This window comes from Cinclus cinclus, chromosome 25 (assembly GCF_963662255.1).
Source record: "Cinclus cinclus chromosome 25, bCinCin1.1, whole genome shotgun sequence".
Classification (NCBI taxonomy): domain Eukaryota; kingdom Metazoa; phylum Chordata; class Aves; order Passeriformes; family Cinclidae; genus Cinclus; species Cinclus cinclus.
The window spans coordinates 2,104,681-2,122,004 of NC_085070.1; the positions used below are offsets into that span (position 1 = coordinate 2,104,681).

General features: G+C 56.0%; 4 protein-coding genes across 6 annotated transcripts; 2 read left to right on the top strand and 2 right to left on the bottom strand.

The window, feature by feature from the left end:
• Window positions 1-853: 853 nt before the first annotated feature.
• Window positions 854-5,709, bottom strand: DDX25 (DEAD-box helicase 25). 2 transcript variants are annotated; one of them, XM_062508594.1, is made up of 9 exons: window positions 5,585-5,708; window positions 5,408-5,500; window positions 5,191-5,293; window positions 4,445-4,559; window positions 3,916-4,093; window positions 3,055-3,292; window positions 2,672-2,834; window positions 2,364-2,552; window positions 854-1,190 (listed from the first exon to the last, which is right to left on the bottom strand). In XM_062508594.1, the coding sequence occupies exons 1-9, from the start codon at window positions 5,695-5,697 to the stop codon at window positions 1,126-1,128; spliced, it is 1,257 nt and encodes a 418-aa protein (XP_062364578.1). In that variant the 5' UTR covers window positions 5,698-5,708; the 3' UTR covers window positions 854-1,125. The 2 variants fall into 2 exon arrangements, with proteins under 2 accessions (XP_062364578.1, XP_062364579.1); XM_062508595.1 differs by lacking the exon at window positions 5,408-5,500 and having other exon boundaries at window positions 5,585-5,709.
• Window positions 5,710-7,626: 1,917 nt separating this feature from the next.
• Window positions 7,627-12,965, bottom strand: HYLS1 (HYLS1 centriolar and ciliogenesis associated). Of its 2 annotated transcripts, none has more exons than XM_062508597.1 (2): window positions 12,925-12,965; window positions 7,627-8,539 (listed from the first exon to the last, which is right to left on the bottom strand). In XM_062508597.1, exon 2 carries the CDS (start codon window positions 8,513-8,515, stop codon window positions 7,766-7,768), a length of 750 nt encoding a protein of 249 aa, XP_062364581.1. In that variant the 5' UTR covers window positions 8,516-8,539; window positions 12,925-12,965; the 3' UTR covers window positions 7,627-7,765. The 2 variants fall into 2 exon arrangements, with proteins under 2 accessions (XP_062364581.1, XP_062364582.1); XM_062508598.1 differs by lacking the exon at window positions 12,925-12,965 and adding an exon at window positions 9,726-9,774.
• PUS3 (pseudouridine synthase 3) lies at window positions 9,497-12,652 on the top strand. Its single transcript, XM_062508593.1, has 4 exons — window positions 9,497-9,890; window positions 10,952-11,502; window positions 11,806-12,005; window positions 12,366-12,652. Exons 1-4 carry the CDS (start codon window positions 9,504-9,506, stop codon window positions 12,635-12,637), a joined length of 1,410 nt encoding a protein of 469 aa, XP_062364577.1. The 5' UTR covers window positions 9,497-9,503; the 3' UTR covers window positions 12,638-12,652.
• Window positions 12,966-13,103: 138 nt separating the features above from the next.
• On the top strand, window positions 13,104-17,004 carry RPUSD4 (RNA pseudouridine synthase D4). The gene is made up of 7 exons (XM_062508596.1): window positions 13,104-13,283; window positions 14,264-14,429; window positions 14,634-14,835; window positions 15,055-15,148; window positions 15,241-15,391; window positions 15,616-15,713; window positions 15,853-17,004. The coding sequence occupies exons 1-7, from the start codon at window positions 13,104-13,106 to the stop codon at window positions 16,036-16,038; spliced, it is 1,077 nt and encodes a 358-aa protein (XP_062364580.1). The 3' UTR covers window positions 16,039-17,004.
• Window positions 17,005-17,324: the final 320 nt, after the last annotated feature.

The window sequence follows — 17,324 nt, forward strand, 5'->3', positions numbered from 1 at the left end:
GGCTGAGGAGAGGTGTGCTTGCTTTGCAAATGGCACATCCTTGCATTCCCCCATGGGGGGAACTTTAATTCCTGAGTCTTCCCTTCTCCACACAGAAATTTTTGGCTAAAAGAGGGGAAAATACACTGTCAATCCCCTGTGATCAAAGCTGGGGGGTTTGGAGCTGGGGAAGCCAGGCAAGGAGCAAGGTTTGATATTTCATCTCCCACTGTCTTCCACGCCCCAGACTATCAAACATTCATAGGGGCGGCCGTGCTGTAACGCAATGCCAGGGGGCTGGAGCGAGCCAGGGATTTGGGGGTGTACGTGGCAAGGGGGATGAGGGAACACTCAGCAAAGTCTGGAAAGCGACCTGCCACTTCCCATCTCTCTCACTGATGCTTTAGTTAGAATTAATTGATTGTTACCAAAATCACCCTGTTAATAACAAATGTGAGACTCCCCACACAGAGGTTTTGGGGCTGGAAATGCCCCAAAGGGTTAAAGTTGGTGGCAAGGAGCAGCAGAGCCAGGGCCCCCTTCTGCTACCACCAGCCCCCTTCTGCTACCACCAGGTCCTGCTCCCACTGCCACATGCCTCTGGCTGTGCTCTCATCACATTTTATGCCCGTTCAGTTTGGGTTTGGATAGAAATCTGCGTAAGGAGAGCAGGGGCAGTAGCCAGCCTCACAAACGACACCACTGCCAACACTGACCTAATCAACCCCACCCTGCAATGTTGATATATTTTAGAGAATTTTGATAAAGAAGGAGCCATCCTGGTGATTACAAACAATTATATTTATTAAAGCTTAACAAAGGCACAAACACAGCCCCATCCCTGGAGTCCAACTTCTGTCCTCAGGCTGTGGGGACCCCAAACACTTGGATTTCAGACCTCCGGGGCTCCAACCTGTCTCCTGCATTGCCAGGACCCTGAACACTTGGGTTTTGCCCCGGGATCTGGGATGGCAGCAGTGGATTCCTGCTGCCACCTAGCGAGGCAAGGTTCGCTCCAGCCTCTCCTCAGGCAACACAACAAAACTCAACAGCTTCAGGATACAAGAGAACCGGGAAGATTTCCCCTGTAACTTTTCCTCCTGTTCAAAACCAGAACTTGGATTTGAGAGAACGAATCCCTGCTCCTCACTCAGCTGCAAGCTTCTCCAGCTCATCCATGTCATATGGATCCAGCTGCTTGATCGTGGTCTCTGTAGGAAGGAAAGAGCAATGGTTGGGATGTGAGCACAGAGCTCGTTCCCCTGAGCTGGTGTCCACGCCACCTGAGTGCCCCATGCCAGCTGGGAAGCTCCCAGACCGCTCACTGCAGCATCTCCCTCTGCAGGGTAATCAGCTGGGAGGAAGTATGGGGGGAACTGGGTCAGCTGGGAAATCGGCTTGGAGAAAGCAGGAGGGGAACTGGATCAGGGCAGCAGCCAAGCACAAGCAGCAGCCCCACGGCAGCAGCACGCAGAGCTCAGCCTCTGATGTGCCCCCACTTCCTGTTCCCACCTCCACAGCCATGCAGGACAGGGAAGGCTTGCAGCCTCCAACTGTAACATCACAACGTGAAAAGCACAAGTCAGACCCCTGGGAGCTCATCCTCACACTGGTTCCTTCTGGCCATGGCTGTGGTTGGGCTCATCCACGTGACAGTTGTTCCAGCTGCTCATTGCTTCTACTCCACGCCAACAATCTTTGCCAGAATGTGTGGCTCGTGTCTTCTGTGCCTGGTGTCTGCCCCAGGCTCACTCCAGGCTCCAAGGACAGGTGGGCATTTAAAGGAACCATGAGGGCTGAGTGGCTCTGAGGCCAGAGATGAGGAAGGGACACCACTTCTTATACAAGCCCATCAGAAGGTTTCTATGACCTTCTTTCCTCTAAAAATCACAGGGAAAACAGGCACTGGGATTCAACAAGCCGTCAGTGCAGCCCTGGCATCTGGCAAATCCCACGAAAATCCTCTTGATGTTAACAAGTGACAATTAATTTCCACTCAGGAAAGACTTCCACAGCTGCCATCTCCTCTCCCACAGCCAGGGCTGAGCTGAGCTGGGGCACCAGGTCCCCTGGGACAAATGCTTGCAAGGAAGGGCAGAAAAAAATGCCTGAAGGAGGGGAAAAAAAAAAAAGTGCTGAGGCATCCTGGGTACCGGTAACGTCCCTTGCAAATTGGCCGCAACCTCCAGGGCTGTTTCTTGGGAAATTTGCCTGCTGGGGAGCAGAAATCACCCTAAAAGCTGTATCTGTCACCTGTTCCCAGTGAGATGAGCCCTGGGGAGAGGAGCAGCCTGACAAGGACTATTTGCGAACGGGAAATGAGCTAGAGGGGATCACAGTCCCAACCCCGCCTCCCAGAGCAGCGGATCCCCGTGGACGCTCACGGAAATACTCCTCGATCTTGTGCACGAGCTGCACGGTGTCTCTCTGCACCACACTGAAGGCGATGCCACGGTGCCCGAAGCGTCCTGCCCTCCCAATGCGGTGCAGGTACGTCTCAAAATCCGGCTCGCCGTCCAGATCCATGGGGAGGCCAAAGTTCACCACGGTGGTGACCTGCTGCACATCAATGCCTGGAAGAGAGGGAAAGGATCCTCTTGGGATACCTTGTTCCACAGGACCAGCTGTTCAAGCCCACGTGGAAGAACAGCAGGCCCAGGACATCAGAGGGGTGCTGGGTTTCCCGGGATACCTCTGGCACAGACGTTGGTGGCAATCAGGACCTTCTCCTTGCCCTCACGGAAGCGCTGGATGACGCTGGCCCGCTGCACCACTGTCAGCTCTGCTGTCAGGATGGCCACCTGGTGCCCGTCCTGGCTCATCTTCCCTGCCAGCCAGTCTGCCAGCCTCCGGGTCTGCACACATAGGGAGAGGCTGAGGACGACGCTTCCCCCTCCAGAGTCCCCTGCTCCTTTTGAGGGAGCTCGTGGTGGTTTTTAACACTCCCCCGGGGTCTGCTCTTTTGTTTTCGGGGTCTTGGGAGGAGCCCACTTAGCCCACACAGCAAAATGACCCATTCCTGCTATTCCCAATGGGAGAAGGGCAGTGCAGGGCTCTCCCAGGCAGGGGCCTTACCTGGCAGAAGATCATGACCTGACCAATGATGAAGCTGCCATAGAGGTTGCAGAGGGCCCTGTACTGCTCATCCAAGCCCTGGCACACCATGAAGTACTGCCTGATGTTGCTGAGGGTGAGCTCCTCCTCACGCAGCTTGATCACAATGGGGTCAGGGATGATCCGCTCCGCAAAGGCTCGCACAGGTTCCTTGTAAGTGGCTGAGAACAGCAGTACTTGGCAGCTCTTGGGAAGAGCCCTGGGACAGGGAAAAAGCTCTGTCAGCCCCGGAGAGCAGCTGCTGCCCAGAAGGACAGAAATTCTAATTTAAACTGATTTTGTGTTGCCTTCAATGGAAAGGGAAGCCAAGAGGGCTGACAAGTTGGAGAGGAATTCTTTACAGGAGTGACAGGAAAAGGGGGGAATGGCTTCACACTGAAACAAAACAGGTTTAGATATTAGGAGGAAGTTCTTCCCTGTGAGGATGGTGAGGCCCTGGCACAGGTTGACCAGAGCAGCTGTGGCTGCCCCATCCCTGGAAGTGTTCAAGGCCAAACTGGATGGAGCTCTGAGCAACCTGGTCTAATGGAAGGTGTCCCTGCCCATGGCACAGGGTGGGAACAAGATGGGCTTTAAGGACCCTTTCAACTGAAGCCATTCTATGATTCTGTGAGTCAATCCGAGGCCTGCAACAGCTCAAAGGAAAGTTAAAATGAGATGTCTTCCTGTGTGTCCAGTTCACACAGTTTCACAGAAAGACAGACCTGTGGACAAGACTCTTTGGCACCATGGGGACACTCTCACAGCCCACTGGCCACAGATTCCTTTAAAGCCAGAAAGGGAAAGCAGGGAATCAGGACCCCAGCTGTCAGCAATTCTCACCTGTGGATGCGGATGCTCTGACAGGAGAGGCCCTGCATGTCAATCATGATGTCAGCCTCATCCAGCACAAACAAGGAGATTTTTCTCAGGTCCAGGATGCGCTGTTTGAAGCACCAATCCAGTGTGGTGCCCGGTGTTCCAATTATGATCTGCTCCTCCAGCACTGTGCCCTTTAGAACTGCAGGGGGGCAAAAGGCATTTGGCTGCCTCCAGGTATGGAGCTCTCTGTGCTTTCCCTTGGCTTGTTCAGACCCTGGCTGCTCAGTGACCTGCTCCCCTGCCTTCATGGGGTCATCATGACACTTCCCCACAGCCTTGGGGCATGGGAACCACCCCCATATAGGAAGAGGGAGTCTGCAAGCAGCCAGCGGTGGGGAAAAGCCTCCTTAGCAGGAGAGGGGGACTGACACTTTACTGCCCTTCATAGATGTCTGCGCAGTCCCTTGTGGCTCCAGGCTCTAAGAGGGGATCCCTGTGCTCCCTTCCCATTTCTGAAGCAGTGCTGGTAGCTGTGCTGGGCTGGACTCACCTCGGTTTCCCCGGACAGCATAGTTCACCTTGATGTCAGTGCAGAACTTCCCAATGGTCCGCACCACCTGCCCGATCTGCAGAGCCAGCTCGTAGGTGGGAGCCAGGCAGAGACACTGGCAGGAGAGCAGAGGAAGGAGCCATCAGGCCCAGGGTGGGGCACACCAGGCAGGGACAGCAAGAGGAGCTCAGGGGCATCCACCACAGCACTGAGGTGCAGAGGATGGGGCAGCACAGCACAGCTGGAGGCTCAGGAGCTGGGCTGTGCTCCCAACTCCAGCCAAGGGAGCAGAAAAAGCTGCTGTTTTTTGAGGAGGAAATTCCTCTCTCAGAAGCATGGTGCAGCTTGCTTCTGTGCCCTAGTTCAGTCATACTGTCCATACATACAAGAGGAGATGTTACACGGCTGGAAACAGCTGGCAAAGCTGGTTCTGCACCCAGAGAGGGGACTGGGAGTATCTGACCACTAGAAACCAGCAGTGTCTGCAACTGCTCCTCAAAACCTAAATTACAGGATAATTGAAGCCTGGATTGATCCACTCTGGCAAGTCAAAGCACCTCCCTGAGGTGGGCACCATGCTTTTGGTCCTACCTGCCACTGTGACGGCCCCTGGTGGTTTATCATCCCATTTCAGTGGGTAAAGTCACACAGGAACAGGGACAAAGCCCAGAGCTCTGCCCCTGGCAGTGTTCTGGGCACTTGGGCCAACCCCTCCAGCAGCAGCAGCTCCCTCTGTCCTGCGTTACCTGCGGATATTTCTCGCTGGCATTGGCTCTGCTCAACATGGCCAAGACAAAAGCTGCCGTTTTCCCTGTCCCTGACTGGCTCTGGGCAATCAGGTTTTGGGGCCTGCAAGGCAAAAGCAGCTTACTGGAATGCAGGGGTCAGGGACCTCCTGCTTGGCCCCACAGTGTTGGGGTGCCATGAGGAGCTGGGGCCCAGGCACGCTGTGTTCCTACTCACGGGTACGCCAGCATGAGCGGCAGAGCCTGCTCCTGGATTTTGGATGGTCTGTTGAAGCCCATCATATAAACCCCCTGCAAGAGCTCCTTCTTCCTGTGCAAACAAAGCATCCAAGTGCCCATGAGAAGGAAGCTGGCACACTGGAGCATGGTGGGGCTGGGGGCTGTGGCAACTCACAGGGGCAGCTCCTCAAACGTCTTGATGGAAAAGAGTGGGGAGCTGGGGTCCCGCTGCAGGATCTCCACGTGCTGCTGGGACTCCACCAGGGATGTGTGGATCAACTTGTTCATCAGTGACAGCTCTGCCAGCGGCACTGGGAAAGGCAGCAACTCCATAAATAAAAGGAATGGAATCACAGAATCATTAGGGTTGGAAGGGAACTCTGGAAATCACCCAGTCCAAAACCCCTACCAAGGTAGGGTCAACTGGAGCAGGTGACATAGGAAAGTGTTTCTGTAGGTCTGGAATGTCTCTAAAGAGGGAGAATCCAAAACCTCCCTGGGCGGCCTGTCCCAGCACTCTGCCACTCTCCATGGGAAGTTCTTCCACATGCTGAGGTGGAACTTCTTGTGCTTTCGTTTACAACAAAAGGCTGGTACTAAGAATCCTCTTCTTTCTCCAGAGGATTTCTTACTGTTCTGTGAGTTCATTAGGAAAACACTGCAGGCAACATCCATTACTCCAGACTATCACCATACTCAAAAACGACTGCGAAAACACACTGCACTGGGCCCTTCCCTCCTCTGGAAGTAGAACACCCTCTTGAATAAACTATGACTAAACACTGTGGGCCGCCCGTCCCTCGGTCGGTGCTCGGCGGGGCTGACTCCGAGATCCCCTCCGGGACCCACCTCTCTCGTCCTCGGCCGCGAGGGCCGCGGGGTCGGCGGGGAGCAGGCCGAGCCCTCGGGACGTGCCCCGGCCGGACGGCTCGGGGCAGCGCAGCCCGGGCCAGCGGGGAGCCGAGCGCTGCGGCGCTGCCCCGAGCCCGGCGCAGCCCGAGCCGGGGCCGCGGTCACCGCCCGCCCGGCCGAGCCCGCCCGGCCCGCGCTGCTCCCTCGCCATGGAGCCGGCACACAGCGCCGGGAGCGCCGGATGGGGCGGGAACATCCGGCACCGGCAGGAGCGGCGGGAGCGGCGCGGCCGGGGAGCGAGCCGGGGGCGGCCGGGCGGAGCGGGGACCCCCGCGGTACGGTGGGCGTCCTTGGGGTGCCGGGCACCGGCACCTCACGGGGAGGGGAGGGTCCCGCTGCACACAGGGGCTCCGTAGGGCGCCAGCACTCGCCCCTATAAGGTTTAGGGGGTTCCTGTCGCGTAGGGCGCTGGAAGCCCCGGGGAGCCGAGGACAGACTCTGGATGCTGAGTCCTGAGACACCGAGAGGGGAAGGAGGCGTCTCCAGTGTGGATGGAGATGGGACTTTGGGGGGGTCCCTGGCGTTGGGGGACAGGGACCCCATAGGGCAGTTGCACAGAGGGATCCTGCATGGTGTCAGCACTGGTCCCCGTAAGGTTTTGGGGGTCTCTGGGGAGTTAGGTGACAGGGACCCCGTGGAGCAGGAAGGGTCCCCTGCTGCAGACAGGGACGTCACAGAGTTTGAGAGGGGAGGGAAGGGGCCCTTGGGTCCTGTAGGAGCAGGGAAGCTGTAGGGTTGGGGTGCTGTCCCCCTTAGGGTCTGGGGAGAGTTTCAAGGGTTCTGGGGGTTAAAGACCCATTCACAGATGGGTGGGGATCCACAGGGTGCTGGAGAGCCAGGGACCACCAACCGGGAAGGTCCCCTGAGATACCAGAACCCCTGCACTGTGGGGTGACAGCCAGGTCCTCAAGCTTACGTGTCCCCCATCTGGGATCACCTCCAGGGGAGGTTTAGGGAAGCTGGACACAGGACTCCAAGCTGCAGCTGTCTCATGCTTCCCACCCCACTCCCTTTTCCAGCCATCCCACTAAGCTTTTGGGGACCCTTTCCTGCACCAGAATTGCCACCTTTTCAGTCCATTCCCCTATCTGGGAAAAAAATTAACACTAGTAATAGTAACAACACTACTAGTGGTGCTAATAATACCTTGCTTCCATCCTAAAGCAAATTTACTTTAAAGATGGGGTAAAATAAGGCAAAGACAGATGAGTTACGTGATGCAGAGATAAGCTGGGAATAATGGATGTTGCCTGCAGTGTTTCTAATGAACCCACAGAACAATAAGGAATCTTTGCAGATGCTTTATTGAGGAAAAAAGATATTGCTGAGACCTTGCAAAGAAAACCTCCTCCACACCAAAACTTAACCTGCGCTTGAAGCGCACCAGGGGGATTTTCCAGACTATGGAGGATGCTGAGGAAGAGAAAGCAGCGGGGCTGGGGCTCTAGTAGGTGGTGCTCCGGCGGGGCATGAGGCGGTGGGCCAGGTCCCAGCGCACGCTGAAGCGCAGAGAGTCGCGCTTCTTCATCGTGGGCACCTCGTACGTGTTGGGGATGCTGACGCGCTTCTGCGCCCGGCGTGGCAGCCCCGTCTGCAGGATCTGCCTGTGCACAGCCCTGCGCAAGCTCTCGTGTGGATCCTGCCCAGGAAAGCTGAATCTCTTCCAGTCTTGTTTGTATTTGTTTAATTTAGCCACTGGGTCTGTTCTCTTCACTTTATGAGCCTTTGGAGCGATGTAGTTCATGGCTGGTCGCCTCAGCAAGGAGCGATCGGATACAGTGTTGCTCCCAAAATCCCCGAGGAGAGAGGAGGGGCTGTCCTTACAGAGCCAGTCATCATCATCATAGTGCAGGTAGTTCTTCAAGGTGTCACTGCTGGTCTTTATTTTGGAGATGGAGTCATCCATAAAAGTCCTGGAATGCCCCAGGCTCCATGGCTTGGCTTTTGTTGACTCATCAGAGACCTCCACCATTCCATCAGGTCTGTGCCTCAGCACCTTCCTCTTCATCATCAATCTTCTGGGTTCCCTCTGATCCATGGGAAGGTACGGCCATGTGCCAAAAACCATGGATGAGTCAGCATAGGGATCATCATGGGAACACGATGGCTCCTCGCTGCTTTCCTGCCAGGTGCGCAGCTGGCTCAGATAGGCTGCCAGCTGCTCCTCACTCTCTGCTCCTAGCACCTTCTTCATGGTTCCCACCAAACTGGGTGGATTCTGCAGAAAAATAAACCAGGGTTAATTTATTGCAGTACATTCAGGTTGGCTAAAGATGTCAAAGGGGCTGTGACACTCAAGTTTTTGGGTTCAAGGGTGTTGATTTAGGTTGGGGGTGTCCTTTAGTGTGCTGTTAAACCTCCTGCTGCCAGCAGAAGGCTCTTCCCTACAGTAACACAAACACAACCCCTAAATTCCTGGTAGAAATCTACACTAGAATTAATTATGTGATAAATGAAATACTGAGGGGAAAAAAACCACAGGGCCTGTTCCATGTACTAGGCGAGAGATTAACTGTCTTTCCTTGTACCTCTGCTTCTAAACCCACAGTATTTAATCATAATTTAATCGAGAGACAACCAAGAGGGTGTTTTACTTTCAAGGAGGGGAGGGCTCAGTGCAGTATGTTTAGATGCTCATTTATGAGTGGAGATAGTAAATCTCCAGCCCTGTGACAAAAAGGGATCCAGACACATATTCCACTCTCAGCACGGGTTTAGGATCTCTTTTAGGGGGATTTGAAAAGCCACAAGTGTTGCTGGTGGCGCTGGGAACAGTGGGAGCAGATGGTGGGGCGGGATGAGTGGCAGCCATCAGCACGCTGTCTGCAGTGGGGATGCAGGTGTGAAAGCGAAGGGGCTCCGTGACGGCTTGCTGGGAACGTGCTGCTGCTGACAGAGCAGATCCAGTCAGCTGGGGGAAGGTGAGTGATTGAATAGTCCAAAAAAAGAGACGTGAGTGAGATGAAGCTGCCTCAAGCTAAGCACCAGTGGCCCTGCCCTGCCTGTGCTCCCCTGGGAACATCGAGGGGCTCAATAAAGACTGACTGTCGGTAACAGTTATTTTGCAGAACAAGCCTAGAGATCTAATAAAAACCACATAAAAATGCAAATCCACCTTTTTTTCTTTCCCTGCAGACCCCGAAGATCCACCAGCAACAAACTGACACTCCAAGGTGGTGGCTATGGCTGAGGAGAGCACAGCTACTGACAATGAGCAGCTCCTGAGGAGGGTGCAGGAGCTGGAAGCAGAGGTGAAGCGGCTGCAGGAGAAGCTCCAGGAGGACAAGGAGGGTGCTGGGAAGAAAGAGGCTCTTTCAGCCCCTGGGAAAGGCAAGAAACGCCAACAACGGCCCTTTGATTTCGGTGCCCACAGCCGCAGGCACGTGGCACTGCGCATTGCCTACCTGGGCTGGGGCTACCAAGGCTTTGCCAGCCAGGAGAACACCCCCAACACCATTGAGGAGAAGCTCTTTGAAGCCCTGAAGAAGACACGGCTGGTGGATGACAGACAGACGTCCAACTACCACCGCTGCGGGCGCACAGACAAGGGTGTCAGTGCCTTCGGGCAGGTCAGCAAATCCATGGAGGTTCCTGTCGGTTTTCCTGGGTGGGATGGAGATCTGATGGGATTACTGTCCCACAGCACATCTTGGATTTGTTCTTTAAAAACTATCAGCTCTTAACCCTGGAAGAGAACCTGGCAATGGCTTCCTGCATGTGCAATGATGATTTCAGACCTTTGAAGCTTTTTTAGTACCATTTCCCTCCCACATTAGTTGTTTTCCAGGGCCCTGTTCTAAGAGGATAAAATGTATTTTAAACTGCAGATTCCCCAATAGCTTGGTGATGCCCTGCCCTTGGCAGGGCCCTCTCAGCTGATTTAACTTGCCAACCCTACAAAAGCCCAAAATCTCCAGGAACTGGCTCACTTCCTGCAGCATCAGGCAGCTGAATTCCTGCACAGAAGGGTCTGAGGGGAGCTGCAGCCAGCGGAAGAGAGCGTGGGAGTGGGAGCTGGAGGGAGGGAAGCAAGTTGGCCCTCTCAGTGGGCATGGAGCCATCCAGCTGGCTGAGACACTGGGGAGAGAGCAACCTTGGTGACTTCACCATAGGGTTGGATCTCCTTTCTTCCCTCTCAGCACAGAAAACAAAGCGAGCATAGGTTTAGCTTCAAATTGCTGCTCTGCTCTCCTTCACAGGATAAGCCACACGAAATCAGGGCATTTGGAGTCTTTTCTTGCACCCCTTCAGCACATGGCACCCACAGTGGGAATGAACTTATTCCCACACCAGGCTTCCTGGCCAAGCAGGCTGTTGCTGCCTTCAAGTCATCACCTCCAGCTTGGGAACAAAAAGCACATTATAACCCAGTGACTAAAGATTAAGCCATTCTGAGACCGTGCTACGTAGGCAGGCTGCAACTTTCCCTGTTTTATTAATGGAACACATGGCATCTGCTCGGGTCCTCAGAGGCACTCGCAGCTCTGCCATGGCAGGATTGCCTGATTGAAGCCACCTTCATCCGTAGGAGATCCTGGATTTATTTCCCAGCGATGTGGGAAGACTCGGCTCCACACGCTGCTGCGTCCATCCATCCGCGCTCTAATCCTGGCTTTCCTCATTTCTGCAGGTGATCTCCCTGGATCTCCGCTCCAGCCTGCCACAGGGGCAGCAGCTCAACGGCCACGAGGGCGAGGGGCAGCAGGAGGAGCTCCGCTACACCCACATCCTGAACAGGGTGCTGCCGCCTGACATCCGGGTGCTGGCCTGGGCCCCCGTGGGGCCAGAGTTCAGCGCCCGCTTCAGCTGCGTGAGCCGGACCTACCGGTACTTCTTCCCCTGCGCCCAGTTGGACGTGGCCCTCATGGACACTGCGGCCCAGCGCTACGTGGGCACCCACGACTTCCGTAACCTCTGCAAGATGGACGTGGCCAACGGGGTGCTCAACTTCCAGAGGACGATCCTCAGCGCCAGAGTGACGTGGACAGATGGGAGAGGAGAAGCCGGGCCACAGGATCCCTTCCGGCTGTGCCAGTTCGAGGTGACAGGACAGGCATTCCTGTACCACCAAGTCCGCTGCATGATGGCCGTGCTCTTCCTCATTGGCCAGGGCATGGAGAGCCCAGAAGTCATTGATGAGCTACTGAACGTGGAGAAGAACCCCCGGAAACCACAGTACAGGTAGGGACTGGTCTGGAAAACCCAATGGGCTGCTCTTCAGAGCAACAGCTGTGCCTAGAGTGCTGCTGGCAAGCTATGCCATCACTTGAAGCAGTCTCATGCATGGAAACAGGCTGCCAGTAGCCTCACTGGAATGTATCCACAAGGATCTCCATTTTCTTGCTCTTGAGCTAGGTTTTGATAGCTATAATCTTTAGTATTTGGTAAAATTATGTCACTTTTTACTCAGGAAGTTCTGTGAAGGTTAGGGCTGGTTTTGGGAGATCCATTTTTCTTGGTCCCACCTTCTGTCCTTGTCCCCAGCATGGCGGTCGAGTTCCCCCTGGTCCTGTACAACTGTGAGTTCCCAGACCTGCAGTGGCTCTACGACCCAGAGGTGCAGGGCTTCAATGTGACACACTTACAGCAGCTCTGGGCCAGCCACGCCGTCAAAACCCACGTGCTCCGGGACATGTTGGCAGGGCTGGATGCTGCTCCCATGGCCACCAGAAAAGGTAGAGGGAGCCTGGCGGGAATAACTTGGAATGCACACTGACAGAGGGCAGGGTTAGATAGGATATTGGGAAGAAATTTTTCCCTGGGAGGGTGGGAAAGCCCTGCCACAGGGTGCCCAGAGAAGCTCTGGCTGCCCCTGGATCCCTGCATGTGTTGAAAGCCAGGCTGGACAGAGCTTGGAGCAACCTGGCATAGTGGAAGGTATCCCTGCCCATGGGAGTGGGTGGAACGAGATAAGCTTTAAAGTCCATTCCAACACAACCGTTATGGGATTCTGTGAATTACAGAGGATTAGCTTGTTAAAAAAAAAAAAAAAAATAACAGACGGGGTAACTAAATGTGGTTTTTCCATGATGTCACAGGTCCAGGGAGCAGCCTGGTGCCCTGGGGTGAGGTGTCCCCACTCCACAACCAGATCAGCGGATTCGTGGAAGGGGTCCAAGCCCGCACCTACAAGCCCCTGCTGGCCCGGCCCAGATGCGAGGGGCTGGAGGCCCGGATCGAGCACTTCGTACGGAGGGGCCGCATCGAGCCGCCCCAGGGGCCGGGGGACGGGGCCGGGGAGACCCCCGAGGGCAAGCGGGGCAGCAGTGGAGCCCCCGAGCAGCTGCCCAAGAGGATCTGCATGGACACCGAGTAATAGGGCACCTCGGCGTGGGACCAGCTGACGCTTCACCCTTTTTTAAACCGCTGTTATTGAACAAAAAAAAAAAAAAAACCGCGTTTTTTCAGTGCTGTTTTTATAAATCTGAAGAAAACCGGCGTAACGCTGTTGTGTTCTGGATTAGGGGCAATGGGAAGGGGCTCAGCGCCCCCAGCGCGCAGCGAAGCGGCACTGGGGTGGGGAGGGGGGGGAACGGGACAGGACGGGCTGAGGCTGCACGGTGCTGGGACCCACCCCCCCCCCACCCCTCTAGGCCCCGGTACCTCCGGCCCCGCCGCGCCGCTCCCGCCGCTCCGCTGTGAGCCGCAACGGCCGCCGTGGTTTAAACACCCCCGCGAGTCGCCATTGGCCGGCGCGGCTGTCGCTCAGGAGGCGGCACCTTCCCATTGGACAGGCGCTCCGCGGTGCTGCACCCGCGGCGTCGCCATTGGTCGGAAGAGGGATGCGGAGAAGCAGACACAAGATGGCGGCGAGCGGCGGCGCGGCGCGGCGCTGTTGGTGGAGCGGCGTGGGGCTGGCCCGGGCGGTGCGTGGTGTCTGCGGGAGCGGGAAGGCGACGGCGGCTGTGCGGGCGGAGGAGCTGGCGGAGCGGCTTCGGAAGAGCAACGAACAACAGCGAGAGGTGAGCGGAGTGCGGGCCGCTGGGCTTGGGGCCCCCGGACTACAACTCCCGGCGTGCACAGCGTGGGCGGTCACTGGGAGCGGGACTCGCGGGTGAGAGGGATGGGGTGGGATGGGAGAAAAAACATCGAGTTCCACCCGCTGCTATGGGCAGGGACGCTTTCTCCTATCCCAGCCCGTCCAGCTGTGGCCTTGGACACTTCCAGGGATGGGACAGCCACAGCTTCTCTGGACAACCTGTATCAGGGCCTGCCCACCCTCACAGGGAAGAATTTCTTCTCAATATCCCCTCTAAGTGTGTCTTTTGTCGGTGTCAAGCCGTTCCTCCTTATCCTGTCACTCCAGGCCCTTGTCCAAAGTCCTTCCCCAGCTCTCTTAGAGCGCCTTTAGAAGGCCCAGAAGGGGCTCTAAGCTCTCACTGGAGCCTTCTCCAGGTGAACATCCCTAGCTCTCACAACCTTTCCTCGCAGCACGGCTGCTCCACCCCTCTGATTATCCTGGTACTTGCTCTGGACTGGCTGCAGCAGCTCCAGGTCCTTCCTGTGCTGGGACCCCCGAGCTGGAGGCTGCTCTGCAGGTGGGGTCTCACCTGAGTGGGGCAGAGGGGCAGAATCCCCCCTCCCCTGCTGCCCATGCTGGGGGATCAGCCCAGCTCAGGGGGGTCCTGGGCTAGCTCTCACCCCCCAGCACCCCAAGTGCTTCTCCCAGAGCTGCTCTCCATCCCTTCATCCCCAGCCTGGATTGATCCTGGGGGTTGCCCTGACCCATGTGCAGCACCTGCCCTTGGCCTTACTGAACCTCATGAGATTCCCAAAGGCCACTGACTGAGCTTGTCCTGATCCCTCTAGATTCCATACCATCCCTCAGTCATGGAGCAGGAGCACATGGAAGGCGAGCACATTGCTGCAGGTCACAGTGCAGGTTTGTGTGAAAGCCAAGAGCTGTTTAAACCCCCCCACTGGTGTCTCGTTCTCTCCTCAGATCCCCAAGGACCCGACACAGCGATGGCTCCGGGAACTTGCTGCACTGAGCCAGCAGCTGCAGCAGGTTCACCCCAACGTCCTGGCCAAGATCCTTAAGCAGAGAACTGTATACCAGAGTGAGGAGATTGTGGTGATAGACAAACCCTATGGGCTCCCTGTGCACGGTGAGGGCGAGTGGGGAATGGAAATGGCTCTGTGGTGCTGATAGGGATCCTCTGTCTCTGTCCTTCACTGTGGTTTTCCTTCCTAGGAAGGGTTCCAGGGGCTTGATCACTGTCAGATCTCAGTGTTCCTGTCACATTTTGGGGTGATTTAGGGTGCATGGGGAGTATGAGAGATGAGACTCCTTGCTGCCCTGGGTCACACAGGTGGCCCCGGCATCAAGAACTGCATCGCTGATGTGCTGCCCATTTTGGCCAAGATGCTGGAGAACATGAAAGCTGAGCCCCTCCACCTCTGCCACCGTCTGGACAAGGAGACCACGGGTGTGATGGTGCTGGCACGGAGCAAGGAGGCAGCGGAGAAGATCCGTCTGCTCTTCAAAACACGTCAGGTGGAGAAGATCTACTGGTAGGAAAGGTTTGAGTGAAGAAGGGGCTGTAAAAAGGAGTTTTAAAAAAGGGTGAGGGGACAATCCCTGGGGTGTAGGGGCTTCATGGAAGTAGGGGGTGTTGGTTATCTCTCCCCTTTAGCAGGATTCTATGGGACTAGGTCGTGGGAGAGGGGCTGAGGAGAGGGTCCCTTTCCTGTGAGAGCAACACCCTGCAGACTTCTGCTTTCCCTTTCCAGGGCAATCGTCCTGGGGGACCCAGACCCTGTTGAGGGCATTGTGGAGATCCCCATTGTGGAAAAGGAGGTGCAGAGCAACCAGTCCCACTACAAGGTGAGCCCCATGTTCCCTCAGCTGCCATTCTGGCCAGGCAGCCCCAGCATCCCCTCCTGCCTCCCCCAACTTCCCCTCTCACCACCCTTCAGATGACGCTGGCTCCCAACTACCGCCTGTGTCCGGAGGATGGGAAGGTGATGAAAATCCGCAAGAACAGGAACGCTGAGAGGGCAGTGACTCGGTACCGCAGGCTGGCCGGTGCCTCTGCCTGCTCGCTGCTGGAGCTCCAGCCCATCACTGGTGAGTGAGGCTGTCCTGGGGTTGGATCTGCTCTCTGTGCAGTCAGCAGCAGCTCTGGAAAGGGGAACTTGTCGTTAGACAGGATTGGAATCTTTTTGGGACAAAGTTCTGGGAATAAGCCTTGCTGGGGTTATTTGGCATGGCTTTCCTTGTCCAGCACTGCAGATGGTGGGTGCTGAGGCCTGGCACAGCTAGATGTCACCTTTCTCTTCCCCTTTTCTCAGGGGTGAAACACCAGATCCGGGTTCACCTGGCCTATGGCTTGGGATGCCCCATCCTGGGGGATCACAAATACTCACACTGGAGCAAACTAGCGCCCCAGGTAAGGCAGGTGTTGCACTGGAGAGCAGCTGGAGCTGGATACAGCCCCTTGTGTCCCCCAGCTCCTCGTGGGCTGGGTATTTCAAGTCCCAGCTGAAAAGCTGCAGTTTTGAAGGGAACATTTTCTGTCTTTGCTGCAGAAGCTTCCCGAGCTCACCCTGAGGAGGCTGAAGCTGGAACAGAGCAAGGCTCGGCGCCTGCCCATGCACCTGCACGCCCACCGGCTCTGCCTGCCCCTGGGCCAGCCCTTAGACTTTGTCTGCAAACCACCACTCTTCTTCCAAAAAACTCTGAGGAAGCTAGAGCTGGACATCCCTAAGAACTGATGAGGCAGGTCTGGAATGGTGCCATGTATCTCCACATCTCCAGCACGTGCCAGCAGCTGTGCCCACCTTCGAGCCAGTGTGGGGTGAAGCCTACAGTCTCTGTGCTCGTGCTGATGTTGCTGGATTCAGAGTGGGTGCCTACATGGTCTTCTGGCCCAGGAAAGCAGCTGGACTCACTGAAGAGCCTCTAGTTGAGATGAACAAGGCTGGCCAGAAGTTGGGCTTTGCCTCATTTGTGTTTTGAACTTGCCTCCAGGCAATAAAAGCTCCAGTTTTCTTGAGGGAAAGTGTTCTGTGTCTCTGTGCTCTGGCCAGGTGGGACTCAGTCCCTGTGTAGGTTTCAGCAGACCTGGTTGCAGATTTTGGAACTGTCACTTGTCTCTCCAGAGTTGTTTAGCTCAGATTTGGAGAGTCCCTTTATTGGAAAATCCATCAAAAGTGCAATTTGGCAGTGGCTCTGGTATTTTTTATTTTTTATTTTTTGCTGTGCTGGGAGACTGCACAGGGAGTTCCTTGGCTTGGCTGGGCTGAGCAGCTCTGATACTGGCCCTGATCTGTGCTGCCAGCAGCACTGGTGTGGGTTTCTCAGTACTGTGCTGCTGGGAAACTTCTGTCCCACTGCTCCTTCAGTTACCCTATCCCTTATTTCTAGAACCCCTTATTGGCATCCCCCGCCCTTGGGAGATTTCCTTGGAGCCAGATTGTTCCCCCTGTGCCCTGAAAGGAAGGCAAGAGGAGGGTTGATGATCTGGGAAACTGCAGCTGATGTTCTGCTTCAAAATTACCTCACTTGGTGTCTCCTGACCTGTCTAAGTAGCTTGGGGCTGGGCAGTGGGATGTTCTCTGGCCTCTAGCTGGTTTGGGTGCTGGAAAGGGCCTTTTGTACCCTAAGGGCCCACCGCGTATCTGGCTGGGGCTTCTAGCTGTGGGAGGGCCCATTCCCCGGGCTCCCTGCTGAAAATAGCTGCGGACCCCCATGCCCTCAGGCCACAGCGCCAGAAATCTGTTGACTGATGAGAGAGGAACATAAAACCACGGGGAGCAGGGAGCGGCTTCGGCCGGGCAGGAACGCTGCCCTGCAGGAATGCTCTCAGGGAGGAAAGCTGCCTTCCCAGCCTGCTGCCTTCCCAACTCACTGCTGTGGCTGCTGGGGTGGGTTTTTCTATTTCTGTTTGTGAAAAGGCTTCCCCTGTAATTAGGAGGTGATTTAACGCCCTGTCTGAGCTGTGTTCACAGCTGCTGGACACAGCACTCGGCAGGCTCTCGGCAGGGACTCCTCAGCCCGG